General features: G+C 52.7%; 1 protein-coding gene across 7 annotated transcripts; it reads right to left on the bottom strand.

Moving 5' to 3' along the window:
* Positions 1 to 26,318, bottom strand: PSEN2 (presenilin 2). 7 transcript variants are annotated; one of them, XM_052653532.1, is made up of 15 exons: positions 26,262 to 26,318; positions 20,951 to 21,035; positions 20,378 to 20,414; positions 20,078 to 20,220; positions 19,106 to 19,213; positions 15,336 to 15,496; positions 13,134 to 13,351; positions 11,757 to 11,898; positions 9,676 to 9,743; positions 8,761 to 8,981; positions 7,408 to 7,506; positions 6,593 to 6,676; positions 6,156 to 6,257; positions 2,215 to 2,333; positions 1 to 727 (listed from the first exon to the last, which is right to left on the bottom strand). In XM_052653532.1, the coding sequence occupies exons 6-15, from the start codon at positions 15,474 to 15,476 to the stop codon at positions 572 to 574; spliced, it is 1,350 nt and encodes a 449-aa protein (XP_052509492.1). In that variant the 5' UTR covers positions 15,477 to 15,496; positions 19,106 to 19,213; positions 20,078 to 20,220; positions 20,378 to 20,414; positions 20,951 to 21,035; positions 26,262 to 26,318; the 3' UTR covers positions 1 to 571. The 7 variants fall into 7 exon arrangements, 6 of the variants coding, with proteins under 6 accessions (XP_052509492.1, XP_052509489.1, XP_052509495.1 ...); XR_008200719.1 differs by lacking the exon at positions 19,106 to 19,213 and adding an exon at positions 1,454 to 1,692 and having other exon boundaries at positions 613 to 727; XM_052653529.1 differs by lacking the exon at positions 19,106 to 19,213.
* Positions 26,319 to 26,942: the final 624 nt, after the last annotated feature.

Raw genomic sequence — 26,942 nt, 5'->3', positions numbered from 1 at the left:
TGTGACAGGATTCAGCTATTTATTGATGGTAATATTAAGACACTTCCCAGCAACGACTGCTGTGACAAGGACTCTAAAGGTAATCAAATAATGATGACATCATAGACAAAGCATCGGGAACATTCCTTGCAGAGAAAATCGGCTTTTCCTCTCCAGAGTGACCAGGCTCTTCGTGCCATCCCGGGCATGGCCTCCTGGTCCCAGACATCCTTGCCTCGTCCTCCGTCTGGGCCCTTCTCCGAGGACGCCAGGCTGGGGGTGGTGAGAGTAGGGGGCCTTCCCCGCGCCCCCCACGTCTCGGAACCATTCTCAGCTCCTCTGGCCCGACTTCCCGGGTTTCCTGTCGGTGAAGCGAGTGCTCACGACGGGCTGAACCAGGCCTAGTGACAAAACCACTAGCACCACAAAGCTGGCCCTTCCTCTTCATGAAGTTAACACAAGCCTTTTTCATTCTCACTTTCTTTTAAAGGAAAGAAAAGTCTTAAAAATATATGGCACTAGAGTGTAAAATCAGACAGCTGCCTCCGGTCACCGCTTCCTACAGCTTCCAGCCCATGGTGCCCACGTCCCCTCAGATGTAGAGCTGATGGGAGGCCAGGGTGTCCATGAAAGGCCGCACCAGGTTGTCCGTGGAGAAGTAGAAGATGAGCCCGAATGTGATGGAGATGGGGAGGGCGGGCAGCGCCTTCTTGAACACGGCGAGCAGCAGGAGGGTCAGACACAAACCCTGCAGGACACAGAGGCGGGGGGAGCGGGAGGAGGTGACCACCGGTGTGGACAGGGGGAGGGGAGCACTTAGTGACGGCCCAGGGCGTGGGCTCAGGAGCCCTGACACCCCAGCATCTCCCGTGGTCCTCTCGGCAGCTCTGTGAGGTGCGTGGGGGCAGAGGCTCTCAGCCAGGACTAACGCCTTGCACACGAGTGGATGAACCAGCAAGCAGGCCTCCTGAACTGGGCCGCTGCTACCAGACCACCTCCCCTGGCCGTGTGACGTGTGACCTGACGGCATGAAGCCTTCCCCCAGGGGACACGTATTTACACAAGAACTGGACGGGTCTGACTGAAAGGCACCAGTGTTCTCAGTGGACACCAAGGGAACCAAGATGCCAAGTGACACCTCCCCTGCCCCCCGCCGCAAGCAGGCGTGGTGGTTGCCTATCCTGTCCCTGCCCCAGCCGATGCAGGCTGTGGGCCAAGGTGGGGACAGGGACCTAGAGTGCCTGTCCTCTCCCCGGGCAGAGCAGGGCTTCAGGGACAGTCTGGAAGTAGAGGAGCCTGGGTGTCCCCAACCCGGTCCTTGACACACACTGTGGGCAGACAGAAATGTCCAAAGAACTGGAGCCTTGGTCCTAACATGCCACGTGATGCCCAAGGTTCACCAGGCAAAGCACCGAGGCTGTTCAGGGCCTCCACCTCCACCAATCATCCCAGGATGTGTCCCCAGTACGTGTACCTGATCATGATAAGCGACCATGTGTGCTAGGTCTCTGCAGTCGTGTCTGACTCTTTGTGACCCTATGGACTGTAGTCCGCTGAGCTCCTCTGTCCATGGATTTCCCAGGGGAGAATACTGGAGTGGATTGCCATTTCCTCCTCCAGGGGATCTTCCTGACCCAGGGATTGAACCTGCGTCTCTTGTGTTCCTGCATTGGCAGGTGGGTTCTTTTATCACTAGCGCCACCTGGGAAGCCCCTAAGTGAAGACAGGGGCCTTCAAATTTCACCGCTGGGGTTCAAAGTGAGGGGCCCCCTCTCAAGCCCCAAGAGATCCCATGGGGACTCAAAACTGCATGATGTCTGGGTGCTGTGGAGGGAAAACACACAGCCCCGGAGTCAGAGACCCGAGTTCAAATCACAGCTTGGGCCTCGCAGCTTTGTGCCCATGGCCAGGCCCTCATCCTGCTCCATCTTCCAAACATCTCAGGTCACCATCCCTACCTCATAGGTGCGGTGAGACAAACGCACAGAGTTAGCCAAGACCTTGGCACCCAGCATGCACACTCGGTAACACCAGAGCTCCTGGTCACCCTCCCTGCACTGTGCCTGCACCTACTGACAACCAGATCCTCCTGTGAACCTTGGTCTCATCCTGAGGATCTTTCTGTCAACCCTGCCCAGCCCTTCCGAGGGACAGCAGCATCTGAAAACTCCCTGGGTCCCCCAGGAAGACCCCCACTGCCCAGGGGCGGGTGGGGAGCACCCCGGGCCCACTCACAATGAGGATGGCCACAAAGCAGGCCAGTGTGGTGTTCCAGTCCCCGCTGCCCGTGGCGGCCGCCTTGCCCACCAGCACGCTGTAGAAGATGAAGTCTCCAAGGCCCAGCTTCACGCCCCCTGTGTGGTGGAGAGAGAGGGAACCCGTAGGTCTCAGAAGCCCCCGGAGGAAGCAGCAGAGAAGGCTGACCCCAGCCGAACAGCCCAGGCACTTGGCCCAGCCCAGGGGACCCAGGGCCCAGAGGCTGGGGACCTCAGAGGGCTGATGGGTGGTGCCTAGCCCACTGCCTAGCCCACCTCACCTGGACTCTGGGACAAGGATTAGCTGTCTCAGAAAAACAGCAGCCAGTGGGGAAAAGGGGGAAACCTGTGGTCTGGCTGACTTGCATTCTGAGCTGTGCAAAGCCAGCATTTCTGATAATTCATGCAAAACTGGTGCTTGGTACTTGGTCTGAGTAAAGACAAGAGTGAATAAAATCCATTGTCCAGAGCCGGTGGGAAGTTACCCAACTGAGAGCTGAGTATGAATTATAAATGCTTTTTAGGAAATTTAATTTCATTGCTTTTAAGAACACATATGATACCTGAGGTCCTCTGGAGACTAATGTCTCTTTAAAAGAGGTAACTGTATATTGTCAATCAACTCTGTTGTTGTGGTGTAGTCGCTAAGTCGTGTCCGACCCTTTCAGCCCCATGGAAATTTCCCAGGCAACAGTACTGGAGTGGGTTGCTATTTCCTTCTCCAGGGGATCTTCCTGACCCAGGGATCAAACCCACTCTCCCACACTGTAGGCAGATTCTTTACCACTGAGCCACCAGCGAAGATAAACGTAACTTGTAACTAGTGTATCTGTTACTGAAAAGGAAATGAGCTTCTAGAATGTTTTGTTTCCTTCAGTACAATTGCCCTGTACACCTTCTTATAGGATAATTTCATTCATCATGGACAATAAAAATGCTTATGAAACAGACAGGAATTGAGTGGGTCTGCATCAAGGAAACATGCTCTGCCCCGTCTGATCCCGCTCCTCTCTCCTCTCTGGGCTCCAAGCAAGAAGCCCCTCACCTTAGTCTGTCCCTTCCTTCACCCCCTCACCACTCCCAACTTCCTCATTTTGCCAAGCATGTAAGCTCTGCCCTCTTACAGAGAGGACTGCTGTTGTGGGTCTCTTGATACCACCCCCACTCCTGCCTCCCTATTCTGCCTGCTCTCTTCTCTCTCCGTTTTCAATCAGTTCTTTCTCGAAGGAACTGAGCTCACCTCGCATGCGCTTCAGAGACCTGAGGCAGCAAGTCCCACATCCCCCAATCAATGTGCTCAGGCAAGGCCACCACCCAGCCCCGTGGACACCCCCTATGCTGTCTGTCTCAGCACCCTGCCCTGTCTACTCCCCAGGATCTTCCACAAGCGACCTTCCCTTCATCCCCTTAACATCGCCCACGCGGGCCGTCTGGTCTCCACTCTGACCCTGCACCCTTCCTGGGTACCTTCTGGGGACCCACGGTTTTGACAGCAAGTATATCCTGGTGACTCCTCGGGCCTGGAACCCTGACCTTCCTGAGCACTACTCCCCCTTGTGTGTCTCTGGCTTCTCCACCTGAGGTCCTCCAAAGTCTCCCACCTGCCGGCCCCCCCCTCATCCCTCTCCCCGCCTCCCTGCCCATCCCTTGTCCAGCCGGGTCCCCCGGTACATCCCATGCTGGTGGTGGTGCCCGAGTCGGCCCTTCTGGCTCTTCCCTCACCCCATCCTCCAGCAGTCTGTGTTCCCGCAGCTGCCCGGGATCTGCCTGGGATGCAGCTCTGCTCACTTTAATTCCCTGCAACAAACCCCTAATGGTTCCCCGTAGCCTCCAGGATGAAGCCTGAGCTCCCATGAGTACCGCTCACCCTTGAAGGTCCGGCCCCCAGCTTCTCTGGCCACCAAACATCCCAGAGCTCCCAGATGGCTTCCTCCCCTCTCATCTGAGCCTTTGCCAGTGCTGTTGTGGAACAGAATCTAACCAGCCTTTGTCCTTCCTTCTGGGAGGGAGACCAAATCCTTGGAATTTCTCCAGTGATGGGAGTGTCTTTATTGTCCAGCAGCCCCTTGGATCATTTATGCAAGCGAGAGGATGGCGCTGCGGCTGCTGCTGCTAAGTCGCTTCAGTCGTGTCCGACTCTGTGCGACCCCACAGACAGCAGCCCACCAGGCTCCTCTGTCCCTGGGATTCTCCAGGCAAGAACACTGGAGTGGGCTGCCATTTCCACTGGCCACCAGAAAGACCAACCATGTGATAAGGAGGTTGGGACTCCAGGCTAGGCTGAGTCTGGCGAGAGGAGGCAGCCTGGAGAGGAAGTCTAGTGTCATGAGCAAGGACTCAATCCATTATGCCTGTGTACTGAGACCCCAGTAAAAACTCTGGACACTGAAACTCAATACACACATCCATGTGCAGGGGGAGGGGTGACTCCCGGGTCCCAGGGGCAGAGAGCCTCCCAGACCTCACCCTATGTGACGTGTTCTTCATTTGGCCGGCTGGTCCTCATTTGTATCTTTTATAATATCAATAAAACTGTAACGGTATGTATAGAAATTTTCTGAGTTCTGAGAGTCATTCTAGTAAATTTTCCAACCTGATGGAGTTGTGAGAATCCCCAGATTTGTAGCCAGTCAGTCAGAAGTGTGGGTGGCCTGGAGACCCCCAGGGCTTGTGGCTGGTATGTGAAAGGTGGGTGGTCGTGTGGGGATGGTGCCCACATGGGACCCACGCTGATTCGGGCAGAGGCTCAGCGCCACGCCTGCCTCCGGCCCGCTGCCTGTGTACTGGGTGACTGCCTACTTGTCCTTCCAGGCCAGCCTCCAGCCTATTGCCTTCCCCACATCCGTCCTGAGTACTTTTTACCCAGCCTCCCCTGACTCGGGCTGCTCCGTGGGGAACTTCTCAAGGGCAGCAGCTGTTCATGCAGCAGCATCTCCCTGGCCCCATGAGCCTCCTGGCACACGCTCATGGTCCATATGCGTGTGCTGGCCGGTTATTTTAATCCGCTTGGAAACAACCATGTGTCAGAAGGTCTTTGGGCGTGTCTTCAAGATGGTCCTCCACACCTGCTCCTTCTGCTCCCAGCCACTCGGGGCTCTGCCTGGGGGAAGCCTGCATCCCAACTCTGCCCGTCTTACGCTCCACAGCCCCAGTGTGGGGCAGTGCGGGTCTGCGCAGCCCAGCTCACCCCCAGAACACAGGGCCCACGCCTGCGACCCCACAGCTGCACTGGGACGGCCTCAGGCTACTCAAGCACACACTCTACCAGCCACAGCCCTGGCCCTGCCCGTCGTCTCCCTCCTCCTGCACAGCTCAAACCCCTCCCCGTCCCACAGCTCCCACCGCTCACAGGACACAGACGAGAACCCCCATCTTGATCCAGAAGGCCCCTGGAGCCCCTGTCTGTCTCCCGGCCCCATCTCTGCACTTGGGTCGCAGCATCCTGCTTCCGCTTCCTCTAAGTCAGCCCCAGGGTCACTGCTCCCAAGGCGCCCTCGGCTGGAAACCGAACCCCCCTGCACTGTGTGTCCCCCTCTGCGTCCTCAGCCTCTGGAGCTCAGCTCAGAAGTTACTTCCTCAAGAGACTTCCTCTGACCCCCTCAAGCAGGTCAACGGCCTTGTCAGTGCCCCTACCACCCTATGTTCTTCTGTGTGGTCCTCCCAGCTTCCGAGAGTGGTGAGTGCCCAGGTCCACATAGCAGCACCCGTACAATCACCCCCCGGTGCAGAGTGGGCATACAGCCAACGTCTGCCACACACGAGATAGCCTGGGCATTAAGTCCCCGTGGCCTGCCCATAGGACTGCGCCTTGGCAGGCTTCTCTCTGACTTTGTGAAGCATCTCTGATGTCAAACGGGCTCCTCCCTGACCTCAGGGAGCCCTACCCCAGGCCCACGCAGACCGTCCATCTGGACGCCTTACTTTCCTCCTCTTCCTCCAGCTCCTCCCCCGGGTAGCCAGGCAGTGGGGGCTCAAAGACGTCAGGGTACGAGGGCTCCCCAAAACTGTCATAGGAGTCTTCTTCTGGGTGTCCGTTGTCAGGTGAGGAGGGAGAGAGACAAGAGATGGTCAGAGGGTTCTCTGACCCCAGGGCTTCCCTGCCCCACCCCGCCCCACGCCCAGCCCGACACAAAGAGGGTTCTCCAGACCACACAGCAAGGGAAGGGAAGGGAGAAAAGCGGGGCCCGAGGCAGAGGAGTGAAGTTCCACCTGCACCTGATCCCTAGGGTGTGCGTGCCCAGAGACAGTCTTCCCTGCCCTTCCTGTCCTTGTGCCTCCCAGAGAGGCCAGGCAGGCTGGGCGGGGTACAGTGAAAAGCACCCCCCATGATGACGGGCTGTCAGTCCCCTGATACTCACCCATCTCCGGGTCGTAGGGGAGCTGAAGGGCTCCCTGAGAGGAAGGGTCCAGCTTGGCCATGCCTACGGTCCACACCATGGCAGCTGGGGAAGGAGAAAAGGGTCCAGCCTCAGACACTACTAACTATGGCTGCCCCTGGGGCCTGGGAGGCAAGTGGGACAGTCTGTGTCCCCAGAAAGCCTGCATGGGACCCTCATCCCTGTGGGTATTTGCTTATGGCCTCTGTTATGGGGCCTCTGGGGGTCCAGACTCCGCTGCACATGCAACACCCAGCACAGTGCCCACCACAAAATGCCCACTGTCAGGGCATGCTTGCTGATGCTTTTATAAATAGAGATCCCTGCACACTGGCCCTGAGTCCAGCAGCAACCCCGAGAACCGTTCTTTAGAGACTGAACTTCAGTTGTTGAGAAAGCCCAGGGAAAGGCAGGCATCCTGCCACCCGCCTCCCCAGACCCCTTCCCTGAACAGTCCCTCCCCAAAGTCCCTTTCCAGGGGCCTGGAGGGCTGAGTGGGTGGCCTCAGGCTCATGGGAATGTGGCCCAGGCCCACGTGGGCCTGGGTGAGATGCAACTGCAGGAAGCCCATACTCCTGGAAGCCCTCTTCCTGCTCTAAATGTCCAAGCTTCTTCCTGAGCCACAGCAGGACGCAGCCTACCTTCATCTCAGGAAGGTGGACCCCTCTTGGGATCACCAAGGCTACCTCCCCTCCTTTGGTCAGGAAGAAGGTTAACTGTCTCCCCATCAACTCTGAAAGCCAAGGCCAATGCAAACCCTGGTTCCCACATCTGAAGGAAGCACGGGGGTCACTCACATGAGTATATGAGGGCAGGGAATATGGGCTCATTTCTCTCCTGGGCGGTTTCCACCAGCATCCTCAGTGGCCCTTTGGGGCACAGCACAGCCACAAGATCTGAGAAAGCAAAGTCATCCCTGGCACGTTAAGAAAGATGTTTATTCCCAGCCAGCCCCCAGACAGGAGTCAGCACTCTAACACCAGGCACGGGTGAGTGTATCCTGGAACCTCAGGGCAAGGCTCTCCAACCATGCCCCCCTGTTTCAGCAACCCCACCCTTGGGTTTCACCCTCAGTGCCTAGAGCCTACACTGGCTGGAGCCCATGGTGGGGTCTGAGCAGGCTAACCACAAACAGGGACTGCTGTTGTTGTGGCTCAGAGACCCAGAGGATGGGTTTGAAGTCCCATTTCTCTGAGCCCCAGATTCCTTATCCTAAGAATGTAAGAAGCAGTACTGGTGATGGTAATCTCACTAATACAGTCGGCTTTCCAGATCTCTGGGTTCTGTTATCCATAGATTCAACCAGCCGTGGATCAAAAATTTCAGAAAATAATTCCAGCAAGTTCCCCAAACCAGTATTTGCTGCACACTGGCAATTATAAATGTCATTTACATTTTATTAACAGCTATTTATATATCGCTTATGTTGTACTACATACGTAATCTAGAGATAATTTATAATATTTGGGAGGGGACTTCCCTGGCCCAGTGGTAAAGACTTCCCCTTCCAATGCAGGGGGTATGGGTTTGATCCCTAGTAGGGTAGCTAAGATCCCACATGCCTCACAGACAAAAAAGGTCAAAACATAAAACAGAAACAACATTGTAACAAATTCAATACAGACTAAAAATGGTCTACATACAAAAAAAAATCTTAAACATATAGTATTTGGGAGGATGTACATAAATTATATACAAATCCTATGTCATTTTATGTAAGAGATTTGAGCATCCTTGGATTTTGGTACCTCAGGGGATTCTGGAACCAGTCCCCCAAGGATACCGAGGCAAGATTATACTAATTAAAGAGCAGCTTGCATTTGGGCTACTCATTATTTACTGGTACTGTGCCCAGTCTCAGGGTTGTTCTGAGGAGTAAATGACCTGGAGTGCAAAGTGCATAAGGGTGTGAGTGCTCAGTAAACATTTGCTGTTATTAGTAATCATGTCAGCAGTCATGATTCCATAGGACCCGGTTTGTTTATGAAGGTGAACTTCTCAGAAGGGAGACCATCCAGGCCTCCCTAGGGGGGTTGAAGGTGGGGGGGGGGGGGGTGGCACGTCTCAGCACCCACCAAGCCTGTCCAGCAGTCAGGACTCAGCCCTGGATGTCACTCCACGGCCTCCCACCAGGCCGGTGGCCCACCTACCATACACGGAGATGGCGCCCAGGATGACCCAGGCGGACCACTCCGGGAGGTACTTGATGAACACCAGGGCCATGAGCGCGCTGATCATGATGAGGTAGGCCTGCTGCAGCACCAGGGGGCCCTTCCAGTGGATGCACACCATGCCCACCGCCCCGAAGTTCCAGACGGTCAGGAACAGGGTGGGGTAGTCCATGGCCACATTGTAGGTCTTGAGCACTTCCCTGTGGGACCAAAGTGGAGCCCGGGGGCTGGGACACTCACCGGAGATGCCAGGCCGGGAGGCAGGCAGTCCAACACCCTCAATCATCAACTCCCAGCCTGGGTTTTCCCAATCTTGGGCTCATTTATCAACATCGTCTTCCCCATTTCCATGAGCCCTACAGGTAACCCCTTGAAATACTTTCTGAAACAAGGTGGGGATTATACCGACATCTTGTCCTTGGGCTAGACGACCCTCTGCCCGAGGAAAAGATCTTTGGAAAAGTGTTTTCTCCTGTGCCTGCAGTCTTTTTGGGCCCTGGGGTTAGGCTGATGTCCTAAATCCAGGGCACGAGAGACCACCTTCCCCCAAAACTAGGAGGGACCCAGTCCCAGCCCAAAGATTGGAATGTAAATTTTGAGGCCTTTCTGATCCCTGCCTCTGCTGGGGTTCACAGCCTTCTCTGTGATGACTCTGAGTCTTTGTTTTAAATCAGGAACCAGAAGGAGACGTGTGGCCCAATGAAGGGCTCCACTCCAGTGTCAAGGAGGCCAGGCTCCTGGAGCAGCAATAAGGGGCAAGCATGGAGCCCGAGGGGCGCCCTTCCCTCCCGGGTCCTTCAGACCCATCCATGCCACAGGGAAGGGGTCTCGGGGGACCTGCTGGCCCTGGCAGCCACTCACCCAAGGTCCTGCTGCCCTCCAGCAGCCACTCACCCGAGGTAGATATAGGTGAAGAGGAACAGCAGCATCAGAGAGGACATGATCAGCCAACCGTGGATGAACTGGGTGGAAACAGGCATCATGACTGCAGGCCCCCAGGCCCCTGGTCCTCGGGACTGACTCCCAAGCCTGGAAACCCTTCCTCATTAGGCTCCGCCTGACTATGCTGGAAGGTGGCTGTTTTACAGGTAAGGAGGGCACAGACATTCAAGGTGTTCTCTCCAGGTAACCCAGCAAGCATACAAAGGAGCTGGAAATCCTTCATGCCTAAACACCTAGCTCTCTACTTGTTCACCTGGAAAGAACATGCTTGGCACATCCCAGGCTCTAGAGAGAAAGCTGGCCGGGTCTCTGCTCCCACGTGCTATGTCCCCAGGTGTGGGCAGTGAGACAACAGACACAGACACACTAGTAGGAAGAGATAAGGGCTGCGAAAAAAAACTGGCTGGGCAAAGTGACAAGAGATCCACGGGGTGCTTCTATTTTAGACAGCGTGCTCAAGGCAGGCTCCTCCTCTCCTGGCCCAAATCAGGGAGGGTCAAAGGTGAGGGGGGTGTCACTGCAACCTGCCTCCTCATAGGACAGACCCATCAGTCACCAGCTTGGGCCACTGGGGACCGCAGCGGCCACCTGGTTGTCTGCTCAAAGCGGAAGGGGCACACTGGTATGTGCTGATCCTCCTCATCCCACCCGAGCCTGCCCAGACCACCGTCACCTCTTGTCCGTGTCGTGGAGTAAATCTGACTGAATGGAGGCTCGGCGGCCTCCCAGCAGTTCCCAGCATGGTCACGTGACAGCTGCTGACCACAGCACTGCCGGCTCTCCCCGGCCCCGCTCCTGGTTCGTCCTCATGCACACTGCAGCCTCTGCTCCCAACAAAAGCCCTCCACCCTACTTCCACCATCCACGGCCACCTCTGCCCCATCACAAACTCTGCCTCGGTAACACAGGCAGCTCCAGCTCCTGGACACGCCCCTCCCACTGCTCACCCCCAGCCAGTCCCTCTATTTGAGGCTCTCCATCTCTCTCTACCTGCTCCACAGACGCCAACAGCCTGAATATCCAGTGCTGCACACGCCTGCGTGTGAACAGTTTAAAAATCAGTAACGTCTTGTTCAATTTCCTTTCAGCCCTCATGGCTTCAAAGCCTTCCTCGGTAGAAAAGCCTGAAACTCGTGCCTAAATGCTATAGATCTCTGTGAACGATTTGGGCTAGGTGGGGCTCAACTCCCCTGTTCCTCCCCAGAGCTGCTCTGCAGAGCAGGGCCCACCCAAAGGTCTCTGGGACCTGGAAGACCTCGGTATAGCAGTTGTACACCCCCAGCTGAAAGGCAAATGGGAAAATAAAAATAAGCTTGGAAGGGAAGTATATGTTGAAAGGAGCCTAAAATAGAAAATCTGACTTCTTCAGAAGGAGAGGCAAAATAAAATTAACTTCTGAATATGAGAAGTGACCCTATGAACACAGCAAGGAGGAACTCAGTTAAGTGGGATTAAGTGTAAGTGGTAAGCACAGGAGTATCGGGTAACCCGTGGTGGGGCAGGAGTGGGGTGGGAGAAAGTACACGCAAACCTCAGGGATATTCGGGTTCAGTTTCAGATCACAATAAAGTGAGTATCACATGAAAGAGAGTCACAAATTTTTTGGTCTCCCACCTCATGCAAAAGTTAATGCTTATACTGAGGTCAATTAAGTGTGCAACAGCATTATATCTAAAAAAAATGTTAAAAACAACAATTAGAAAATAACGCTGTTGCAAAAATGGCACCAACAGACTTGCTCAATGTAGGTTTGCCACAAACCTTCAATTTGTTTAAAAAAAAAAAAAAAAAACACACAGTATCTGTGAAACACAATAAAATGAGGTATTGCTCTAAAACGCAAGGTCTATTTTACAGGAAAAAAGGAACTCTGTTTAAAAATAAAATCCAGGGTTGCTGCGTAAGAGGCCCTGAGGCATGAAATCCAGGGTTGCTTCTAAGAGGCCCTGAAGCATGAAAGCCAGGGTTGCTGCATGAGAGGCCCTGAGGCGTGGCAGGCAGGCAGGAGGCAGGGAGCAGGCAGACCGGCTCACCTTGTAGCAGCGGTACTTGTAGAGCACGACCAGGAAGATCGTCATGGTGACGATGACGCTGATCATGATGAGGGTGTTGAGCACGGAGTTGAGGAGCCGCTGGCCCACCGAGGGCGTGTCCTCAGAGAAAGGCGTGTAGATGCTGAAGGAGACAAGGGCTGGAACTCTGCACCCGGCCGGCTTACACCCCCCAACCCAGGGAGAAGCAGGCATCCTGGGCACCCCCAGCCCTCAGCACCGCACTCTGGCTGCCCTGGTGAGTGCTGCCCACCATCCTCACCAGCTGTCCTGCCTCGCTGGCACCTAACTCCAGCTTCTAACTGAGCTGATGCAGCCACATGGGAGGGCCTGACTGGTCTTTACCACAGCCTCCCGGGCCCCCATACTAACTAAAACCTCTCCCGGAAGTGCTTATAACAGCTGACCCCATTCCCCAGCTCTGTACCCACTTCCCCATCAAGCCTAGGATGCCTTCACCCCAACTGCTACCCCTACCCACACCCAATGTAGCCCAGCAGCCGCACAGTTCAGTTCAGTCGCTCAGTTGTGTCCAGCTCTTTGTGACCCCATGAGTCACAGCACGGCAGCTATAAGCTCAGGAGGCAATTCATTGATCCCATACTCTTAGGGAAGCAAACTGCTTGCCAAGTTCTCAAGGTCTCAATGCTTTTTGCCTGAGCTGCTCTGAGTCCCCAACAGACTATATGCTTCCTGAGGGTGAGGGCTTCTTTCTCTACTCCGTTCATTATCAAAATCATAAACAAAATGTAACAAAAACTCCCTTAAAAAAAAAAAGTTTCAAGAAGGTACTCAGAAAGTGATACCATGGGAGGCTGGGGGAGGGAGCAGAGGGAAGCTTCCCATTTTCCCAGGCTGCTGCTTCTTCCTGGATTCTCTTTATTAAGATAAACAAAATCTCCCTTGTGAGTCTGGGGGTGAGCTCAGAAATCGTGTGGTCCTCTTTAGTTTTTACATTCACGGGAGTATGAATGAGAGCCCCAAAGAGAAAAGAGACTTGTCCGTGGTCATGCAAGACGGGTGGCACCGCCACACCTGGGATGGAGCAGAGAACCTGCCTCCTGCAGTGAGAGCAGGGTGCAGGGCCACTGCACGTGGATTAACTCTCTCGGTTCTCCTGGTAACCTTGCTATCAAACCCATCATACAGATGAGGAGACTGAGGCCGAGAGCGGTTAGGAAGGTGCCTGGCAGGTCACACAACCAGGAGGCTCTGGACAAACCAGGGTGGGGACTCGGGCAGCTCCCCACCCCTGCTCTTTGCTGTGGCTGCCATGGGGCCGCAGGTACAGTGGCCAACACAGGCTATACCCTCCTCCCCAAGTCCCGCTCCCCCACCCACCCCCGGCCCCCAACTCACAGCTGTCCATTCTTCTCTGTGTAGAAGCGCACGGACTTGATGGTGGCCACCACCACGATCATGCACAGCGTGACAGGCACAAATAACATGATCACATGCTTTGCCCCGTATTTGAGAGTCAGCTCCTCCTCCAGGCCCGGCGGCCGCCCAGGAACCCCACTGCAGACGTAGCGGTCAGGGTCCTCCTCCTCACGGTCCTCCTCACTCTCCTGGCTTCTCTGTGGGAAACTGTGCTGTGAGGACCACGGAATACCCCCCAGAGGAGGCCAACCGACACAGAGCAAGGTTGTGTGTGAACTGGAAATGCGAAGTTTGAATGTCGCTTTTCAGATGTAAGAACCAGTCTGTGGGCTGTAGTTTAGATGTGGGAGTGGTGGCATTCCAGGACATTGAGAAGTTTATGAGGACAACTAGAGATTGAGAGTTGGCACTAGCCACCACAGATGCAGGAAGGGAGGCCACGGTGGCCGTGGACGAGGACAGTCTGCAGAATGGGTCTGCAGATCTGTCCCCTCCGTCAGTGAAGGGACTCAGTTCTGGTCACATGGCCATACTAGTTTGGAAGGAGCTAGGCCAGGTGACGGGAGGAAGGCAGAGACTAAACATTTTTGGTTCAAAAATCACAAACCAGAATGGTCAGCACACATGGGGACTCTCTTTGACTGTATTAACAAATAAGGCACTGGGAATTTGCAGAGAAAGAAATTACTTTGAAATTTTTGCCCCCGCCAAAATCAAGCACGCAAACTTTGCAGCTTTGCGCCGGAGGCTAACTAGGCACTGAGCATGTGGGAGGATCCAGGTTAGGGAAAGTGGGAGAGTATAAATGAGGAGGCAGCATTTAGGATGCCTGCCAGACACTGACATACACTGATCTTCAAGAATGTGTTTCAGAATTGTGACAGTTCAGGATCACTGGCTGCCTTGTTAATTATAGTAACAGCCAAGACAAAGCCAAGTGAAACAGAAATCAAACAGGACTGCTCTTTGGTATCAGTTTTTTGCAGAGGGAATTCCATCTAGATATTCAACTGAGAAGGAAAGGAAAACTGTTAATGAACAGGAACTGAAACAACTGAAATGCACAAAAAGTCCAGGAGATAAAAGACAAAACAACGAGCAAGAACTGGCTAAGGAGTAGTGGGGCCGTGGCCTTGAGCTGCTGAGATCTCTCTTGGATCCCAGAGGAGGACAGGAGAAGAAGTGAGTTCAAGTTACAGCAAAGGGGAATGAGGCTGGCTGGAAGAAAGAAAAATACTAGAATGGGCAAAATAGAGAATAGGATTTAGGCAAATTCAGATGCTGTTTTACCCTGATGAGGAGGGAGGTAGCTTGACTAAGTGACTCTCCGAAGTACGCGCTCCACTTCATACTGTTATAATCTCCTGGCTTTTGGGCTGCAGAGGCAAGCTCACAGTGCAGCACACCCCTTCTGCTATGGGCTGCATGTTTGTGACCCCCAAATTCATATGTTGAAACCTAATGCCCAACATGATGGTGTTGGAGATACAGGCTTTGGGAGGTGATTAGGTCATGAGAGTGGAGCCCTCAAGAATGGCATTCGCACCCTTATAAAAGGGGTCTAAGAGAGCTCACTAACCCTTCTGCCTTGTGAGGACACAGAGGGAACACAGCTGCCTATGAACCGGGAAGTGGGCCCTCATCAGACACCAGATCTGCCAGCGCCTTGACCTTGACCTCCCAATCTCCCGAGCAATGAAAAATACACTTCTGCTCTTTATAAGCCACCCAGTCTATGGTATTTTTGCTATGGCAGCCTGAAGGAACTAAAACTCATCCCCAGCTCAAAAGTCAAACACGAAATCAGCTAATCTCTCGGTTCCCATCTCCAGTATCTGCCAAAAAATGTTCCCTCCAGCCTCTGTGCTGCCTGCCCCAGCATCCACTCACTCTCAGGTTCCTGTGGGAACAGTAACCTGCTCAGGAAGGTGAACTGAAGGGGCAGGGCCGGGGTGGAGCACGCAGTCTACTACAGTCGGTCTGTGACAGGCCGTGCATGTGCGGAATCCACGATCAAGCCCTCACAGACCTAGGATCCACCATGGTGGGCCACCAGCCCCTTTGGCCAGTTCTCACCTTCACTTCCCCTCCCTCCCACATCAGGGAAGGCCTGGTTTCCATCCATGAGATATGGGACGCCAGCAGCCTGTCGGGAGACCACGGCTGCTTGCAGGAACCTACCCATTGGGCGGCACTCTCTCCGTCTTCCAGGCCCTGCCGGCCGTCCTGGCAGGAGCGTGGCGTGGGGCTCTCGGCTGACATCAGGGACGTCCGCTCATCACACACTTCTTCCTCGCTGTCAGAGGCCATGAATGTGAGCATGGCCCTGCCTCCAGAAATGCCTGGAAAAGGAGCACAGGGGTCTTCATGCCACTCTCCTGAGAGGCAAAGGCAGTGGAGAGTGAGAGGTGACTTTAAAACCTGGACACAGGTCCTGCCCACAGGCGACCATCCAGGATGCACTTGTCAAAGGGCTGCTATAGGGCTTCCCGAGTGGCTTGGTGGTAAAGAATCCACCTGCCAATGCAGGAGACACGGGTTTGATCCCTGATCTGGGAAGACCCCACATGCCGAGGAGCAATGAAGCCCATGCATTGCGACTACTGAGCCTGTGCTCTAGAGCCTGGAAACTGCAACTACTGAAGCCCGCGTGCCCTAGAGCCCATGCTCCAAAACAGAAGTCACTGCAACGAGAAGCCCGTGCACCGCAACGAGAGGAGCCCCTGCTCTCTGCAGCTAGAGAAAAGCCTGAGCAGCAACGAAGACCCAACACAGCCATAAATAAATAAACATTTAAGAAAAAAGCACAGTCCCCAGGAGCCACGACTGAGGCTGCAGCAGTCTTGAGAGGGACTGGCTAGAGAGGATCCAGGCCATGGGGGCGCAACTACCAACCGGAAACATCAGGGCCTCTCTAAACTCTCAGCACGCTCATGTGTTCAATCAACAAATATCTGACCACCATCTATCATGTGCCACGGACACGTCTGTCCTAAAAGAAGAAAAACCAATCCAATACGGCAAATTCTATAATCCAAGCATTCACTAAAAGGAACAGAAGGGACTAAATCTCAGAGATCACGAGTGTTTTCTGAAGAAGATACCATCCTGTGATGGACACAGATTCTCCCAGGCGGGAGGGAAGGACAGAGGGCGTGAAGAGCGTCTCAGCCCGAGCCTGGCACTGCCAGGGCTGGGGAGGGGGGTGCTGCTGTGGACAAGTGAAGGGTCTCCAGCGCCATGCTAAGGAGGTGTGCTTTGTCCCCTGAGGACACAGTGACAGATCAGATCTCTGGTTAGAAATCTCAGTCTGGTCACTGATTGAAAAAGGAGTAAAAAGAAGGTAACCTCCCTGGAGACAATGATGGGTCGTGAACAGGGCCTAAGGTAGCAGCAAGATGGATGGGAGTGAGGGGAGAGAATCCATACAGACAAGATGTTGGGGACACAACAGGACAGAGTCCAGGACAATGACCAGGCAGGGGGTAGGATGGAGGAGGTAGGAGAACAAGGTGTCAGGAAATCTGCTGAATGTAAATGGTTGAAAGCGGGGAGCTGACTGGGAGGCAGCTGAGGGCCAGGGTCTGAGCTGGAGGGGAGGGAGATGAGAATCATAGGTTTAGATGCTGTGGCCACGGGAGCAGTGAGCTGAGACCACAAGAGAGGAGCGTGCGTGTGTGTGTGTGTGTGTGTTGGGGAAGTATAGCTGAGGGCAGGACCCACAGGAAAAACCAAAGCTGAAAGGGCCACTGAGGAGGGAGCCTGTCCCCTCGACACTGCTGTGCTGCCCTGGGTGGCGTGTGAACCCAGCAGCATCATGTGGACGCTGGGGCAGCCCGAACACCTACCAACACCCTGGGCAGGTCAGCTGAGCCGCCAGCAGGGCCAGCTCCCCCATCACCTGCCTCCTGGGATCCTGGGGACACTCACGCCAGTAGGAACGGTCAGGTCTGCTCTCGTCTCAAAGCTCATCTCCATGTCAGTGGCCCTCAGAATTTATGATCATTTTTATTCTATTTCTATAGTGTCTTTTTTAAAAATATATGGACCATTTTTAGTCTTTATTGAATTTGTTACAATATTGCTTCTGTTTTATGTTTTGGGTTTTTTTGGGGGAAGGGGGCCACTAGGTTGGGGATCTTAGTTCTCCAACCAGGGATCAAACCCACATCCCCTGCGCTGGAAGGCTAAGTCTTAACCACTGGACCACCAGGGAAGTCCCTATGATTTTCAAGTGGAGAAGGCAGGCAGGTTCCTTCCACCGACGCAGCCAGTTCTGTTCATCTTGGCAGAGACTCTGAGGCTGCTGCTTTGTTTTGAAGACAGTGTCCCAGGCCATCGCCTGCATTACTCCCAGCTGGACTTCAGCTCCATCCCCAAGTCCAGGCCCACAGCAGAGCCTGATCCTGCTCACCAACTCAGGCCCTTACAGAAGGCTTTCCCGTAGCTCCTATAGGGAATTCGAAATGAGCAAGCTCAGCTCCCCTGGGTTCAGCAGAGGAACAAGTATAAGAGGGACAGCAGTAGTGACATCCGTAGGAAGCAGAATAAGGTAACTTCCAGGAGAGTGACAGGACGCTGTGCCACTGGAGTTAGGACTTGGGGGGCAGTCTATCAACGGCGGGGAATAGACGTCTCAAGTCTTTAGGAGGCAGAGGGACATGAGATGAGACACAAGGTTAGGAATATCTTGCCGGGCAGAGGCTGAAGTAGGTGGGGCACCTGGAAGCAGCCTCATAAACAGATGGCGGGATGGGGGCCTTGACTGAAATTCTGAAACACCCAGCAGGCTGAGGTGGCTGAAGCGTGGGGACCACGGAGGCAGTGATGGGAGGTGGGACCATCCGAGGGAGGGGCGTGGGGGCCTGGCCAGGGGAGGAAGGCTGAAGCTAGCCGGGGGACGGAGCAGCCAAGGTTTCTGAATTAAGGAGGGATGTGACCAGAGTGCACTGGGTGGGAGCAGAGGGCCGGCTGAGCCCTCCTGCCTCTTCCCCGGAGCCCCCAGGAGCGGTGCCGCCCAGGACCCGTGCCGCCCAGGACCCAGGAGGAGGATCTGCTCCTCAGCGCCCAGACCTTGGGACCAGCAGAGTCTACCTAAGAGCCCCATTAGAAGGGACTGGGCTGGGACGCTGGGAAGCTCTTAGCGTCCTTCATCTATGCTAACAGTAATGAAAAAAATTACCTAATGGAGACCCAGGCAGAAAAACTCTAAAGCGCTCCTCTGCAAGGGTGGGCCCTGCTAGATAAATCCTAAACATACACCTGCCCAGGGCCCAGGAGATGCCCTCACTGACCCTGTGGCAACGCTGAGTCCATTCTTACTCAAAGAGTGACAGGGAACACAGAGCTGGCTGCACCTCAAGCTAAATTAGGACATCCTATCTTGAACAGTGTAGCGGCTCTTTCAATACTTTGTTTTGTCTGGGCTATGAATTAATAATTTAGTTACCATCTCCCTCCTTCTGTTCTTCCCACGCCTTTAGAGGCCCTGGGATTTATCTTCACAGTGACTGGAGGAGCGGATCAGGAGTTCCTGCATCTAAACGCCAGGGCTGCAGCCCCCAGGGCAGAGGCGAGCTCACCCTTCAGAACCATAGCTGCCGGCAGCCAGGCTGCCTCAGTCCCTGGAGCAAAGCATGAGGGGACTGGACAAGTAAGAGGCTAAGATGCTTCTTAAAGGAGAAAGGGAGCCACAGGGCAGGTGGGGAGAGAAAAGCAGGGGACCCACGATCAAGTAGGAGTTAAGTCCTTTCCAATTTCCATTTCTTCAGCCAGACACCAAATCCCAGGAAAACACGTCTGCCTCCCAAAGTCTGCGGACACACCCAGGGAGAGCATGTTTAAAAACAGACTATATCCCTTCCATGTGAAACTGCATTGCAGAGGGAGAAAGTCAGAAAACTACAAAACATGCTCTGCCATCCACCACATGTAATGCACGGCCTCCTCACCAGAAAACAAATGCTCCCTGAGCAGATTCCTTCCCTCCGTGGATGCTGCCCAGGACTCCCAGAAAAGCAGGGCATGGAGAGGTTGCGGCCGGGAAGAGCTGGTCTTGGCTGTTGGAGCAAGGGCATCCTAATCACAGCCCTCTGGGCCTGGAGGAGGTGGGGACAGCTGGAGGTGCTTCCTGGGGCTCCCAGCATCTGAGGGCATGGCTTAGGACTTTCAGAAAGCTGTAAGATGCTGGAGATGCTGTTTCTCAACATGGCCCAGGCCACCTGAAGGGTGGTGGCAGAGCAGCTGCTGAGCCCTCACTGTGTACTAAACACAAGTCAGGAACGAGATACAGTCAGTCCCCTACATATGAACCTTCAACCTGCACACTTTTAGAGATTCAAACATGAGTTTGCATGCCAGTAGCGTGAGTTCACATGTCTGGCGTACTTTTCAAGGTACTGTACTGTAAGATTAAAAATTTTGTTTGCTTTTTATGTATTATTTGTGTGAAAAGTATTATAAACCTCTTACAGTATAGTACTATATAGCCGATTTTGTTAGATGGGTACCTAGGCTAACTTTGTTGGACTTACAAACAAATTGGATTTATGGCCTCTTGGAACAGAACTTGTTCGATGCAGGGCACTTACTGTGCTACCGTTATTCCTCATTTTACAGATGAGGAAAAAGATTTTAAAAGTGATAAGTTCAAAGTCATCCTTGGACTGAGGTGGTCAAGTTCTGTGCTCTTAAACACTACGTTAGGGTGCTTACTTAAAATGCAGATCCTAAGTATCATTCTGGCCAAAGGTCCAGGGATCTGCATTTTGAGACAGTCCCTGGGCAATTCTTCGGCTGGTGTTAAACCCTCCCTGGAGCTGCTCCTGCCAAGTAATGAGATGCCCCAGCCTGGGCCCAAACTTGGTACTGAAAGTGCCCAGTAACAGTTCACCTCCTTGTCGCAAGGGCAGGGCCTCACTCACCTTAGCACACCTGCTGCTCTGCACAACTTGCTCACTGAATGCAGGCGTGAAAGAACGAGCAGTCCTTTCTTCTGAATATCCTGTGGCTGGGCTGAGATCCACTGGGGAGGAAGAGCAACAGGAGCTTTCTCGGACTAGGAGAGCTGCAGGGGGAGAATGCAGTGATCTGACTGACAAGGTACGCATGCAATGCCCACCTGGAAGGAGGGTGTGAAAAACTGGGTCTCAAGCATCCCTGGTACAAACTTCACCAGCCTTTCTGAAGGCAGTAAACATCAACAGCTTTAAAAACACTCATACCTTTTGATCCTGAAATGCTAACTTCTCGGAATCTGTCCTACAAAAATAATAAATGATTTATCTGAAAACATGGTTGTTGCAGTCATTTATAATTTTTTTTAAGTGAAAATGACTAAGATGTCTGACTTTGTATGATAATATATCCATCCGATATATGACTAATAAAAATCTTACTTCAAAGATTATTTACTAACATGAAAAAAAAAAACCCAAGATGCTAAATTTAGTAGATTTAAAACCACAGATATAACCATCTGATTTTTCTTAGAAAATGTATATATATATATATGAAGGACTGGCAAGAAATATTATACAACATTAAAGGGGCTTATCTTTGGATAGTGAGATTGCGGGTGACACATGATATTTTTCTGCATTTTTTAAAACTTCTATAGCAAAACATGAATTGTGTCTGCTGTTTTTTGTAAAGCTATTAATTTTTAAAAGGGAAATAACAAGTATCAACATTTAGGCAGATTTTCTTCCATGCTGCCTTCTCCCACATCCCCTCTCACTGGACCCAGGGTACCTTGGGAAGCCGCTTTTACACCTTCTCCTAACCCCTCTTATTACCTGGCTCCTGAAGGAGAACAGAGCAGCTGGGATGGGTTCCTCTGGCTTCTAAGTTGGAACTGAAGCCTGAAGGTACTCTGCAATCCTTGGAGGGAAAAAACGCAGATAAACAGTCTTGCTAGATGTTTGTCCACATCAGAGCACTAGTGACGCCAAGAACTCCCGCCGGGAGGCTGACTCACAGGCTGGTGGGGGTGGGGCTGGGCGACTCTCCTCCTGCTGATGTCAAATCCTATCAACCCCATAGCAACCAGCTCTCCACTCTCTCCGAGGAAGCAACAGGATAATGCAGAGAGGCCAATGGGAGGAACAGGTGCCCCAGACTACATCCTGGAAACCCTTCCACAACAAGGCACTGTGGCTGAAAACTCCTTGGATTAGGATGTAAAACCAAACATCCAACGAAGCCACCATTCACTCCCATTAATCAGCTGAATGGGATCCAAATGCTGAACGAGCCAAGCCAAGGGAGTCTGACCCAGGGAATTTCCCCAACCTTGCCTGTGTCAGCAGTTCCTGCAATTATTATGGAACCCTGGTGACCCAATTTCCTCAACCTGATTTTCATTTCAGAAAAATGCAAAGGTTCTCACCTTAAAATTTAAGGTCAATGGACCCAACTAGGAAACAGATTCCTACCTAAGTAGGAAATCGATTTTTAAATTCCATCGTAAACAAGAGTGCCTCAAGGAAAAACATGGAAATTTTGGTTCCAAAAGAAAATTGGGAGTCAACAGCGGGGGGGGGGGGGGCAAAGAGAAAGGCTTTGTCTCCACAGGCCTAACAGTACTCCTTTCTTGCAGTATTCAAGTACAGTTGACTTACAACATTACAGTAGTTTCAGGTGTACAACATAGTGACTTAAAATTTTTTACAGATTTACATTGCATATAAGGTTACTGTAAAACACTAGCTATACTCCCTGCGCTATACGTTACATTCTTGTATCATTTATTTTATACATGGTTGTTTGTCCCTCTTAATCCTCTTTTATTTTGCACCTTCCCCTTGGTAACCATGATCTGCTGGTCTATTTTTGCTTTTTTTTTTTTTCAATTCTCCTTATGATATTTATTGAAGGAAAACAAAAATACTAATTCAAAAAAAATATATGCACCCCCATATTCATTGCAGCATTACTTTTTTGTTTTTATTAATTTATCTTTAATTGAAGGATAATCACTTTATAGTACTGTGTTGGCTTCTGCCAAACATCAACATGAATCTGTTTCTGTTTTGTCTTGTTTGTTCATTTTAATTTTCAGTGCTCCCTCAAAGAGGGCAGCAATGGTTTTAAAAAGGTCACTTTCTATGGTCACATGGCTACTTCACAGAGCTCCAACGACTCCTGCATTCCCAGCCTTCCCTTATATGGGGTGAGGAAATTCCCTTAGAAATTCCCACAGCTTGCCTGCCGGCCTATTTCCCCTGGCCCAGGCACCTGACCATGTATGGGCCTGGCTGACCGTCACCCATCTGTCCATCCATCCAGCCCATAATGTGATGCACATCACTTGCTGGATGGTTTTCCCCAGAACAGGGAGGCAGCCTCAGCTGGAGCAGGGGCCCACGTCCCCCAGGGAGGCCCTGAAGTACCGCTCCACTCTCCTGAGTCACAGGCCCCAGGTGACCCTCTGGGGCCTCCTGAACCTTGACCCAGGCTCTAGATTTCCCTCTGTCTGCCCTTTCCTACTCAAAAGTGCTCAGTAAACGTTTTCTCTCACTTCCTGAAGGAGCCTGGAAAAGGGGCAGTTTGGAAGTGACAGAGGGATGCTGCAAAGCTAGCCACACTGGCCGTGCGCTACCGAGCCACCTTAGAGCAGCCTCCCATAAATCGTGGTTTTGCTTTCAATGAAAAGCACCAAGACAGCAGCCAAAAAGCTGAGCCTTAGAAATGGACAAGAGTTTGAATCAGCTAGCCAATGGATCTGAACCACATACTCGGACAATTTAACTTCACACGACCCACCTCCTCTTGTGTAAAAAGTAAGATAGGCACACTTTGCAAGGTGACTGTAAAAACTAGAGCTAATGTGTAATGTGTCCAGCACAGAGTAGATGTTCAATAAGTGGTAATTATAATGAAATAAAGCCAGAGACACAGTGAGAGCGGACAACAGAAGCCTGCTGATGGCCCCGTTGGAAAGCTACAAAAATGCTAAACCATCAAACATGAGTTGAGTACCAAGGTCACGCCTTACTCAGGCCCTGGGTGTTTTCCTCTTCAGCCCCAGCCCAGGGCATACTGGCAACATGAACATTTTGTCAAACAAAAGGGCACGTCCGTAGACTGAGGTCAGAGCTGGCAAGGACCTTCCGGGCCATCCAGTCAGCACCCCATTTCATACTTGGGAAAACTGAAGCCCAGAGGGACAAAAGGACAAGGGCCCATGACCAGAAGCCACAGTTACGGCTCAGGTCTCCAAACTTCCATTGAGGAGCTCTTCCCTGCTGCTCAAAGTACTTGAGAGGGTCACATACTCAGTGTATTTCCAAGAACACTCAATGAAGGTAAAATTCTGAAGGCATAACATATTAACACAAAAAGCAGGATATAAAACTTCACTTTCAGTTTCCTACTTCTAATATTTTAATACACGAATACAGGTATGTGCATAGAGCACTGTAAGGAAGTTCATGTTAAGAGTGGTTCTTTGGACTAGGGGCTAACAGATGACATGAAGAAAAAAGTTTCCCGAATTTTCTAGAGTGAACACATATTGCTTTCATGTTTAAAAAGTCAGAAAGTTTCTGGTTAAGGTACAGCAGAAAGTGAGTGCCCTTTAAACTTTTCTTCCCATTGTTCCAGAAGACTGTATTTTAGCAAAGACAAATGAGCAACCCATTCTCCCAGGCAATGTAATCATCCCCCTCCTAGACATCCGGTCTTCACTGAGGATCACTTTGAAACTACTTCTGCCCAGACTGTAATCACACAGCAGCCTCACCACCTCCTGGTCAAGAAGCCAACGCTGATTCTACAAGGCTTGAAGGCCAGGTCAGATGCGGCCAGTTCAAGGTGAGGAGAAACCCCTAGGCCCTGGCCAGGGGCAACATGGAGGGTATGCCAACCTCAGAGCCGTTTGCCTTCCACCCCCCAGCCCCACCCCCAGCTGCTGGAGTCCAGGGACAGGTGGAAATATTTGTAGAAACATTTGTTGCCTTGCCAGTCTTACCAACTAAACAGTGTCTAAAAGTCAAATCAACAGCTGAAAAACAGCCGAATGTGTCTTCAATAGAAACATAAGGTGACCTATACACACAATGCTTTAGTTTCTTTAAAAAAAATTTTTTTTTTAGCTTTGCCAAGTAGGTTCTAACAGAGATCCCACAGCAATGTCCTGGGCAGTCATGCAGGCACATGGGTGGGGTGTGAGAGTGGGAGGTCTCCCAAGCAAAAACTCAAAAGATGCAGAAGACGCAGCCAGCTGGGTTCGAATGCTGGCACTCACAGTCACAGAAGCCACAGACAGGACAAGGTCCTTAATTCCCTGAACCTTCGTTTCCCCTTCTGTAAACCTTAGCTTCCCCTTTCCACTTCAGTGTGATGGAAACTCTTTAGATAACTGTGACAACTACTGTACAAAATGGCTTTTTCTTGTATATAACAAACTTATAAGTGACATTATTGTCATTATTACCATCAATGACGTAAGAGAGGGGCCAAGGTAGGTGGAACCTCTCGTTCTGGCAAAGCCTGTGTGCATGTGTGCAGAGGGGCTGTGAGTAGGCACAGAGGAGCTGGGTGGGGAGGGCGGGGTGAAGGGCCCCAAGGCACAGTTGAGCAGCAGCCTCTGGCCAGGCTGTTCCTTGTCCTCCTCTTCCTCAAACAGACAGGCTCAAAGCAATCACCTCCCAACCCTGCATACATCAGACTCTTGGTACATAAATACTTCAACACCAAATGATACAGAATTTTTCCTAAAAACCCAAGGCACCATCATCCCACTCCACAGTAACATCCCACGAAGTCCTCCACCTCCAGCCTCTGCCCTGAATGCTCCCACATTCACCCAAGGCAAGAATCTGGATGGCCTGCCTCATGAGTGGCTGAAGCTGCAGCTTTGAGCTGAAGACAGGACTTCAGGCCCCTTCACCAGCTGGGCCCAGAAAACATAGCTGCTAACACACTTTCCTGCCCCCACACAGCCACATTCACCCAGAGGGGTACCTGAGGCTCACACACCTGCAGCAGCTTATATAAAGCCTTTAATTACTACCAAAGGTCTTAGCCGAAGTCCTTGGAGACTCAGGTGTCTACAGAAGGGGCTATGTTGACTGAGGGCCATCCATGTGCGAAGAGCTCCAGTCCATAATGATCAATTACTCTCAGGACAGACTGGTAACCCACGCTGTCAATTTTGGGTCAACGTGGCTCTGCGATTGCTCTGGATGGAACCGCCTCTCAGGCTCCCCATCTGGAAATGAGGATGCAGCTACTGCAACAATCCACAGCTCATACCGTCAAAAGGGAATACTCATTAAGTCACAGACTGGGGCATTTCATCCAGCTGTCCAAGGGCTGAGCTCTAGTCCCAGGTCTGGACACGAGAACTAGAGTCCAGAACAACAGGTTCGAAGCCTGGCTCTCATATATCCTACCTGCGTGACCTTGAACAAAGTCACTTTAGCTTTGAGGGCTGAGTTTCTTCATTGATAAAATTTGGGATGGGAATTAGCTCCTGTTTCGGGTTCATTCAGCTTTTCAAAAGCTAGATTCTGGGAGTCTTAGAGCTATAAATGCCTGGTCAAAAAACAGCTAAACATCGCAGATAACGAAACTAGGGGCCCCAGGCCCGTCCTTAGGTCCTGTTCCTCACGCCGGGGGAAAGACCTCCGCCTCCCCTCCTGCCACTGCCAAGCAGAGCCAGGGGCCGCGTGTCGCAGGCCGGCAGACTGGGCGCCCATCCAGCCAGGAGGGAGGAACACAGTGCCGCGTCCGCACGCCTTTGAGACCCACGTGCGCTGCTCCTTTAAATGTCCCGGCCCTTTAACAGATCGCACCGCGCCCACTCCGGCGGGGGCTCCGGCAGCGGGGAGAACTCGGCCCCGCTGAAGGCCCGAGGCCTGGAGCCGCTCTCCGCGCTCCTTCCACTCGCCAGTTCCGGGCCAGCCCCCACCGCAGCGGTCCCGGCGCCCTCCCCTCCCCAGCCGCTGGGGCCGCTTCCCCGGAACCGCCCCGAGGCGCGACCAGCCGCGGCGAGGGGCGTGCGGAGGGCAGGGCCCCGCCTGCGGAGTGCAGCTCCACCTCGCGCCCTCCGAGCGGCGGGCGATCGGGCCCCCACCCGCGCGCCGCATCCAGCCGGCTCACCTGCTCCGCCGCGCCGCTCCAGCGGTGTTTACGCGGCTGGACGAGCGCCCGGCAGACCCGGTGCCGGCGCAGGCCCCGCCCCCAGCCCGCCCCGGCCCCGCCCCGTCGGCGACGCCACGCTCCCCTGTCCACGTCCGGCCGCACTGGAGCCCGGGCACCGCGTAGGCGAGGGGCCGGGCTTCCCACGGTGAGCCGCAGGGACTGGGGCATGAACCTGACGTTGGACTGGGCACTGACCTGAGAGGGAGTGGAGGCCGCACCTGTAATGTGAGAGGGCTTTGCGCACCATGGGGCGGTAGTGCGTTTGCTTCGTGGACAGTCTCCTGTCTTGCAGTTTTAGGTTCCGGCATCCCCCCACCTCCTCCCACCCCCAGGATTTAAAAGGGAGCGCTAGAGACTGGTGTGAGCTAACATCTTGAGAATTTTCCTGGTCTATTTTCTAGAGCTTCCAAACTACCAGGAGCACTAGATCAAATTAAGCATGGATGAAATTGCTACTCATGCCCTGAGAATTGACCCAAGTTGTTTCCAGGATTTGGGGTCCATGGGGTGAGTTGAGATGGTCGGTCAGTAATCTGATATTTCTGAGTAGGTCTACTTAAAAAATTAAGGGGAAATCCATGTAACGTAAAATTAACCATGTAAAGTGTATAATTCAATGGCATTTATATATTCCTATAT

This window comes from Budorcas taxicolor, chromosome 16 (assembly GCF_023091745.1).
Source record: "Budorcas taxicolor isolate Tak-1 chromosome 16, Takin1.1, whole genome shotgun sequence".
Lineage (NCBI taxonomy): Eukaryota > Metazoa > Chordata > Mammalia > Artiodactyla > Bovidae > Budorcas > Budorcas taxicolor.
Note: the sequence above shows the minus strand (reverse complement) of the source record. Positions and strands in the feature narration are given on the sequence as shown.

Coding starts and splice junctions, on each gene's coding strand:
- PSEN2 (XM_052653532.1), bottom strand. CDS start 15,476: ATGCTCACATTCATGGCCTCTGACAGCGAGGAAGAAGTGTGTGATGAG. Junction 9,744..11,756: donor ACAAGTACCGCTGCTACAAG/GTGAGCCGGTCT, acceptor GTTTCCACCCAG/TTCATCCACGGTTGGCTGAT. Junction 2,334..6,155: donor GCTGGAGGAAGAGGAGGAAA/GTAAGGCGTCCA, acceptor TCCACCACACAG/GGGGCGTGAAGCTGGGCCTT.